Below are 9091 nucleotides of genomic sequence, written 5' to 3' on the forward strand. Positions count from 1 at the left end.
CAACCCACATGCAGGACCTTGCACTGGACCTTGTTGAGCTCCATGTGGTTGGCACAGTGCCACCTCTCCAGCCTTCCAGGTCCCTCTGGATGGCATCCCTTCCCTCCAGCGTGTTGACTGCACCACACAGTTTGTTGTCATTGGCAAACTTGCTGAGGGGGCACTCAATCCCATCGTCCATGTCACTGACAAAGATGTTAAACAGTGCCTGTCCCAACACCAATCCCTGAGGAACGCCGCTCGTCACTGCTCTCCACTTGGACATCAAGCCCTTGACTGCAACTCTTTGAGTGTGACCATCCAGCCACTTCCTTATCCACTCAGTGGTCCACCCATCAAATCCATGCCTCTCCAATGTAGCGACAAAGGTGTTGTGTGAGACAGTGTCAAATGCTTTGTACAAGTCCAGGTAGATGACATCGGTTGCTCTTCCCTTATCCACCAGCACTAACCCTGTCTTAGAAGGCCACCAAATTTGTCAGGCACAGTTTGCCTTTACCTTTTAGGTAGATGATGTCATTGAGCTTATGGAAAAATGAAATAACTTTTTACAATCTAATTTTATCTCCTCTAAAGTTCCAGCTGTATTTTTTTCCTGTAGCCTTCAATTTAAATGGTTATTTGTTGCATATCACTGTTTCCAGTTGAGGATATTCAAGCAGTCATACTGGTTTGACATCTGCAGTGGTTCAGTGTAATAGTAGTAACTGTAACAAATCCTTTCCTGTTGAAGCTGCCTCAGGCTCACATCTTTGCCATCTTGTTCAGAGTCCTCAGATGAAAGTGGATTGGCCAACACCTCAACACGAACTCAGCTTCCACAGTCCATGAAGATCATGCACGAGATTATGTACAAGCTGGAGGTGTTGTATGTTCTCTGCGTGCTGCTCATGGGGAGACAAAGGAATCAGGTGAGCGCTTGTAAGCGGCCACGCGTGCAGAGTGGATGTCTCTTTAAACCTAAGTGCTCGTCATGGGGCAGAAACATGAAGGGGAAAGCTGAAGGCGTGCAGCTGGGCAGATCCCTTCGTGGCAGCGCGGCACAGACAGGCAGGGTTTCATTGCCCAGAACCAGCACGAGCCACTGGACGGAGCTTGTCACAAGTTGTGCTGACCCGTTGGGGGGGAGGTCTGTCTGCAAAGCTGCTGCTGGGGTGCGGGATGGATGCAGGAGGATGCCTCGTCCGGAGGCACCTGTCTGTGTGAGGAAGTGTGTGGATGTACCTGGATGCTGCGGGAGCTGCAGCCAGGCATTCATCCCACCTGGTGCACTGAGGACTTTCTTGGAGGGAACCTGTTTAGTCCGTCCCCATCTTGGGTGCTTTCCATTTTGAAACCCTCTGGGATAATTGGTGTATGGGTGATTTTTGCAGTAGGTGCCCATGTCCCAGCTGAGTGTCAGCCTGTTGGTAAACTCTCAGTGGGGGGGATACACTTCGGTGCTGTCTGGACTACATGCTACCTAGATACCCACTCTTCTATTCCTTTTGTGTTTCTTACTTCCAGAATGAATAATAATTAGTTCCCTGCCTCACATAGCTTATGGAGAACCAGTCACTGCAGCTTGGCCGTAGTTTGATTTAAATGGGTCAATAGCATATTGTGAAGGCAGAAGAAAAGCCGTCCGCTGGTGCAGCTCTGACAGGTTTCCAACACTGGCAGTCTGCTCAGCTCAGCAGAGCAGCTTGGAATAGCAGGGGCCTTGAGAAGCCCTAGAGACTGGGAGGGTCACGTTGTTTTGAGTTGTTGAAGGGCTGTTGTATTAGGGTAGCTGTGCTGGGGGGCTGGTGCTTGAGCACATTTATCTTGAGTATTTTGTCAGTAAACCCCCCACTCTACAGGAGTCACAGATACTTGCCACAGGCAGTCCCTTTAATCTCTTAATCTGAATTTAAAATAGAAGTGCCTTTGTAATACAGTCCTGGACATAACTAACCTGTTCACGCTGAACCTACTCAGCATTAAAAATAGATTCTGCATAACAGTAACCAGAGGAAACTAGCAATTCTTGCAGAAACCCCAGTCACTACCATAATCCTGTGTTGCTCCTTTTAAAAGTACTGTTTCTGTTGGACATAAAACAAAATTTTAAAAAAGCCCAAGACATAACTTGAACTACTAGAACATGGATCTGTTAGGAGGACTTTTTTTTTTTTTCTATTTCATCAAGTTAGATAATTCTTCCCTGCCTGATTTCACACAAGGATGCAGTTTTAGAGATAGTGCAGAAACTCTTTGCAGCTTGCGCTCATCCTGCTGCCAGCTGGTCAGGGAGCTGGCTGCCTTACCTCCCCGCATCTGTTCTGGTGTGACGCTGTCAAATGCAACAAGGTAGGAGGTACGCTGCTGAAATAGCTGGCTTTGGACCTTTTTTAATTTCCTGGGAAAACAACTCTCTGATCGTCCTCTGCTACTTCTGTCCCATGCAAACAGGGAAACTATCTAAGGATTAAGCTCACATGCAGTTCAGTTCTTCAGGGCTGAGTCAGGACTGGAATTGAATTCTTGAAAGATTACAGTTGCTTCATTCCCAAACACATTTTGTCCAAAGCCAGTTATTTTTGTAACCTCCACTGCCTTTCAAACCCATGATATATTATTCATTCCTTAATCTACATGAAGTTTTCAAAGAGTTGTGTGGCAGATGCGAATCCATTCCCCTCCCTGAGAGGCAGGCGGGTTAAGAACTCGAGCTGAGGTGTTGTGTGTGGAAAGCTAATAGCAGGGGATGGCAGTGTCTGCAATAGCACTCTCACTGACAAGCGTTTCAGTTGCTTCACTGTCCCTCTTTTTCTGTGAGGTAATAAAAGCACAGGATCTGTGATATCAGTCGTCTTGTTGGAGCCAAAGGTCTCACTGGCTTTTAATCGGAATAACTTTGCATAGAATTTCTAAAGGCCATCACAAACCTGCTTCAGTGGACTATGATAACCAACATAACGGTCTGGCATTAGCTTGAAGCGTGATGCAGTTTCCTAACAAACTCAACCCGTTACTGAATGTTGACTCTAAATCCTTGGTTTAAGCTTGACTGCTGCCCGACTTGTGTAAATTGACAACTCTGCGAGCAGTGACTTGGCTCCTACCTGCTGCTGTGCTGGGAATGGTCACACCCCTGGGATAAGTGGTGTTTCCCTGCAGATCTCTGCCTGTGCTTCCTTCTCATTATGGTCACACCCTAAACTACTCTCCTGAAATGTTTTTCTGGGCTGTCTTGCATGTCTGTGTTGTGTTGAAAGGCAGCTGGCTGGTTTACTTGCCCCTGCTGTAGGGAGCCAAACTGCGCACTGTAGGAGCTCATCATTTTAGTAGTGAGAAAGCAAAAGAGCAATTCATGTGAAGCTGTGCAGCAACAGGAAAAAATCAAAGGAGTTTGAAGGGTGAATATAGAGCGGGGATTGTCTTGGCATCCTCAGCTGGTAGTTGTAATGAGTTTGAGGTCTGGGAGACAGTGTGATCCAGAGGCAATGACTGTGACTCAGGAGCTTTGTCATACAGCTGCCAGTCAGGTGAGAGCTTGGAATTATGCAAACTAAAAGTAAACGGAACACATTTGGAATTAGGGGTGAGTCATTTGGAATAAGCAGATTACGCTCTGTGTGGAAAGGAGCAGATTCACAAGTGAAAATGATGAGCATAGAGAGCTCCTGCTTTAGTGAGGGACCGAGGCTCATGCAGGCAGCTCGCACGCTTGGTTTCATCCTGTTGCGCTCATGCCACGCTGGCACTGAGGGGTGCAGGACTACAGGGAGTGCTTTGTTCAGAGAGATTCCTCAGGGCTGGTTTTGTTGGAGGCTTGTGACTAGGTCAGAGTCATTTTAAAGGAAGGGAGCGCTGAGGGACTCCAGGCTTTGCAATCTGTCAGGGCAGTATGGGTGAGATGGGAAGGAGCTGAATGCTTGCACAGGTGCGATATTTGGAGATGGCCAGCAGTGGGATTGTGATTTCCATGTAGGTGGGGAAGTTGATGGCTACAGCCAAGAGGAATGCCATCAGCTATGCTGCGAAGCAGCGTATGACCAAAAGCCTGTAGAACAGCAGCGGCTTCAAATATTTGTGATTTATTCAGGTATTTGAGGAAATAGAACAAAATGAAGTGATCTGCTTGAAATACTACTAGTTACAATTCTGCATCTTGGGGATGACCAAGATTGTATTTCAGGTGACTTGATTTTAAGGACCTGTCATGGTTTAACCCCAGCCAGTAACCAAGCACCACATAGCTGCTCACTCACCTCCCTCCTCCTGGGTGGGATGGGGAGGAGAATCTGAGGAAAAGACAAGGAAATTCATGGGTTGAGATAAGAACAATTTAATAATTGAAAGTAAATGAAATAAAATAATGATACCAACAATACTAATATTACTACTACTACTATGTAATGAAAATAATGGAAAAGGAGACAAATGATACAGCTGCTCACCACCCTCCAACCAATGCCTTGCCAGTTCCTGAGTAGTGAGAGCCATGCCAAACTGGAGAGAGATGGATAGCCTCAACCCTGGCCCAACCCCCAGCTTATATACTGAGCGTGATGTTTGCTGGCATGAAATGTCCCTTTGGTCAGTTTGGGTCAGCTGTCCAGGCTGTGTCCATTTTAAGCATCATGCAGGGAAGGAGAGGGGAAAAGAGGACCGGATCAGAAAATGAAAAAAATACTTGACTTGACATAAACATTGCTTAGCAACAACTGAAAACATTAGTATGTTATCGATACTCTTCTCAGCACAGCTAAAACATAATCTCATACCAGCTACTGTGGGGAAAACTAACTATCCCAGCTCAAACCAGCACAGGCACATGTCCATTACTGCTTTGGACACTTAATTTTACAACGCATTGGGCTTCCTAATCACGTGTGGTTTTCATTTGTACCACGTCTCGAGAGTGACTGCTTGTTATAGGATGAGAGTCCCACTCTGTATTTCTCCTATTCCTCATCTTCCAAATCACTTATAACAAAAGTATCAAAGCCTGGACTGAAGGTATTTAACAGCTGTTCACACCAGAATTGTTAGCTTTTTTACATAAATAACTACAGTCTGTTTCAAACCCGCCGTGATGTTCGGTGTCCGAGCTTGGCAGGCAGACTGATCCATAACCCTGAGTAACTTCACGTTTTGTTCTCTTCTGAGCATTCTCTAAAGACATTCGACTTCCCCTTAGTCTGAAGGAGCAGCGCTTGAACGGCAGCGAGGCTGGGTTATTGCTGGGCTCTGCTTTGCTCAGGACTCCTGCCTAGGTCACTTGAACAAAACCAGGGTCGATAGTTTGTGTGGCCTTCAGAGGGCTCCCTCAGCCTCAGCTCTGCGAGCGGAAAGGCAGAGGAGGCTACGCGGGTGGGTGACTGGCAGCGGAATACTCGCAGCTTAGTTTTGTGATACAGCACACTGAAAATACATCTGTACCTAGCTTTGATGTAAGTGATCTCCCGATCTCCGAAGCTGCTTCCGGAGGCACAGTGGTTAATTGAAGCACTGGCTAACAACTAACTCCCAGAGCGTCTGCTTTCCATCCGTGTCCACTAAACGGAAACTGCTCTAATACACCATGGTTGGTGTGCGTGTTAACACAAACACGTGCTGTTTGATAAAAGAATTCACTCTTTCTGTTGTCAGAGGATGGCGTAATTGTGCCCATCTGTTCACCGGCCGACGCTGTGTTCGTATTAGAGGCTGCAGCAAATGAGGATGCACTTCTCTTGTTTTCCAGGTTCATAAAATGATAGCGGAGTTCAAACTGATTCCTGGCCTCAATAACTTGTTTGACAAACTGATCTGGAGAAAGCATTCAGCATCAGCCCTTGTTCTGCATGGACACAATCAAAACTGTGATTGTAGCCCAGTGAGTAACTTTATAAATTCCATACTGGATTTTTATCCCATCACACAAGTCTGAGGAGTTGGGTTGAGTAACTTTTTTATCAGTTACTGTTTGCACTGAAGTCTTTATCTTTGGCTCACGCTGGCAACTTAGCAGATGGCAATTTAGCCTCTCCCCTGGTTTGGGAACTGGGAAGGGGTAACTGTGGTTCCTGAAGGCCAAAGGTAAAAGAAAGACATAAAAGGACATGATAGCTAGCAGGTCTGCTAGTGGGTCTGGCGGAACACAAAATGGATCACAGTCAGCTTCTGGAGTGGGGTGTTGAGGTTCTTGTTGGTTTCTGTTGGGGTGTTTTTCCTCCCCATCAAACCTGGATACTCTAAGTCAGTCAATAAATGATGAGCTTTTTTGCTTTTGCAGTGAGAATAAAAAATTAACCGTTACATGCACAGGCTTGGAGGCAGTCCCACTCCAATTTTGGGAAGTCTGCAAAGTGCAGCTTCCCCATTTATGCAAGTCACTTGATCTGCTGTCCAACTGGGTTTGGTTTGGGTACATTTTCATCTCACCTGTTTCATGTCAGCCTGGAAACAAATGATAATTTTTTTTACCTTTCTTGTCTCTTTTTTAGGACATTACTTTAAAGATCCAGTTCTTGAGGCTTCTTCAGAGCTTTAGTGATCACCATGAGTGAGTATGAAAAGCTGTGGTAGGTTGTGACTCGGCGATATTGTTTGCTGTGGTGCAGGCTCTGTGTGAACGGGACATTGTACTGTCCTTAAACTCAGTTCAGACTCCACGTGTGTTTTGGCTCCTGCTGTGAAAAGGCAAAGGTTATGCTCTCCAGTGGGCATGTCTTAGTACGTCTGTTGATTAAAAATAGCACATTTTGCTACGTGTTGAAACGAATAGAAACATTTCTATGATAACACTTTCTGGCTGAAGAAGTGAGGAGGCAGCTTTCATGATGCTTTTTTCCATTCTGTCCCTGAGAGCTGGTAGTGAGCCAGTGTGCTCACAAGAGCGCGTGTACCCTGTGGGGACACGTTCAGGTCTAATTCAGAGTGAAACAAGCGTGAAACAAAGGCTGTGGGAAGATGAGGGTGAAGGACAGTACCTCTGAAAGAGATTAATCAGTGCTCTTTTGCCTTTGTAAGAAGGCTGAGAAGACATGATTGCTGTCTAAATGCCAGCAGCAGAGAAGACCCGATTAAACCGGATGGGAAAACGTTAGGAGAATAATTATCTGTCAGCTAGCCATCAGGAAATTAGACTTGGGAATAGGAGGAAAGCTTCTCTTCACCATCAAAAGGCATACTTACGAGGCTTGAGTCTGCCGCAGTAGTTGAGGGGTGATGCAGTTTGCTTGTTTGAGGGTGTGTTTTTAAATGCTGTCCTGCCGATCCAGCGGTGCTTGTTGCTGCGTTGTGACTTGTGGGATTGTACCTTACGTTCTGTCAGTGTCCTGTTGCTCTAATTCAGTCCTGCAGGATGGTGTCCTGTTCCTTACGAACATCTGCGCTTGAGGCACATTGCACTTCTCAGCTAGCTGGTCGCTGATTTCTGTGTAGGTGTTACTTAGTCCTGTTAGATATGGGCAGTATCAGCCTTTTTGATCGTGGAGTGTTAGCTTTAGGCATGGGGAGCTGGACATCCTGTAAACCTACGGGGAAGGCTGACCTCCTGGAAGTCCTCCATGCAAGACATTGTTTGCCCAGGAATCACTCTAGGTTTACCAATAAAATCTCTTTAGATGATGGTCGTGCTTAAGTGGCTACTACAAAGATCTCAGGCTTGTTTAAACAGAAAACAGCTTTCAGCTGTAACAGTTGAGCAAGTGGAATGTGTGGAATCTGGTTAGGATTTTTAAACAAATAGCTACATGAACTTTCAATGAAATCACAGATGAGTTTGCTGAGGACAAGATGAGGGTTAAGTACACAGTCTTATACTAATTTCAGTAAAATTGTGTGTAAACCAAACTTGCAGAACTGTTTATTGCATGGAGAGAGAGGCTGTATTTTCATTACAGAAACCTGGTGGTCCAGATCAAAAGACGCTTCACATGACAGCCTCAGTTGGCACTACTCTGGAAGACAGTGTTTGAAGCAAGAAGGCATTCCCGTCACCTTTCTGGTCTCATAATTTATCATCTGTGTAGCTGCTGTGTTTTGATGAATAGGTTCTCTTTGTACACCCTCTCACTCATCATGGCATCCTGCGCTCCCTTAGGTTTCCTGGAAATAAGCCTTTGCTGTCTGATTCTGAGCATTTTGAAGTGGGAGTGCTCTGAGGGAGCACGCTGGCACTGGGCAGGGAGTCTCGCAAAGGGAGCCTCTGCCCTGCATTTCTACTTTGTCAGACTTGCTCTGTACTTAATTTACTTCTACAGATAAATTGCTGAACTTCCCATAATGAAAATCAATTATCTGATAAAGAATTTCATGCAAATTTCTTGGGTTTATATCCACTGCTGTTCTTTTTTTCTACACTTCATGAAGCTTTTAAATATTTCCAGAGTAAACAGTTTGCTCAGAGTAATAAAATACCAGGATGATTAAGTAAATTTTTTTGCAGTCTCTGCTTTCTGAGATTTTCTTACTGATAAAGAGTATGGTCATGGTAAGGTAGAGAAAAACTGTAGGAAGCTGTGAAAAAGTCTGCGATTTAAGTCTTCTGAAATGTTGCTGAGATTTTAAAAATGAGATTTACAAAACAAACCATAGGATCCTGAACAGGTCATCAAAGAACCACCGTCTCACAGCTGGTCAGTGTGTAAACTGGCATTTGGTAAATTGTGGAGGAGACTTGCACAACGGCAGCTTGCTGGCCTGCCTTGGGAGCGTGCTGTGGTGGAGGGAGTAGGGCCTGAAGGGCTGGATTAGGGTTAGGATGAAGAGCTGGAGTGCTGAAGGCTGATTGCCTAGTCCTGCAGCCCTCGTAGGCGCATGGCTTTGCTCTTCATGGGATTGCACGTTTGTCCGCCTCTTGAATTCATCATGTTTTTCTCCCCTACTCCCCCACTGTCTTGCTTTAGGAACAAGTATCTCCTTTTAAACAGCCAAGAGCTTAATGAGCTGAGTGCGATCTCCCACAAAGCCAACATCCCTGAAGTTGATGCTGTTGTCAACACAGACAGGTGAGTGGGGGTAGAGGGTGTAGGTCAGCAGCTTCTAGCGTTCTGCAGATGCTTCTGTTGGAGGTTTGATGTCATCTCTTTTGTTTGAGGTCCTTCTGTCCACCAGGCTGACTTTAATTTCAGTGACC

The 9091-nt window shown here is 45.6% G+C and overlaps 1 protein-coding gene across 1 annotated transcript in view; it reads left to right on the plus strand.

The window, feature by feature from the left end:
- Positions 1 to 768: 768 nt before the first annotated feature.
- Positions 769 to 9091, plus strand: part of LOC104514269 (short transient receptor potential channel 4-associated protein-like) — a gene marked incomplete at both ends in the record, with an annotated part of 13918 nt that continues 5595 nt past the window's right edge. Inside the window, 4 exon segments of the mRNA XM_010157896.1 lie at positions 769 to 911; positions 5714 to 5845; positions 6456 to 6514; positions 8862 to 8963. Coding sequence (XP_010156198.1) covers positions 769 to 911; positions 5714 to 5845; positions 6456 to 6514; positions 8862 to 8963 — 436 coding nt within the window.

This window comes from Eurypyga helias, unplaced genomic scaffold, assembly GCF_000690775.1.
Source record: "Eurypyga helias isolate BGI_N326 unplaced genomic scaffold, ASM69077v1 scaffold17850, whole genome shotgun sequence".
Taxonomy (NCBI): Eukaryota; Metazoa; Chordata; class Aves; order Eurypygiformes; family Eurypygidae; genus Eurypyga; species Eurypyga helias.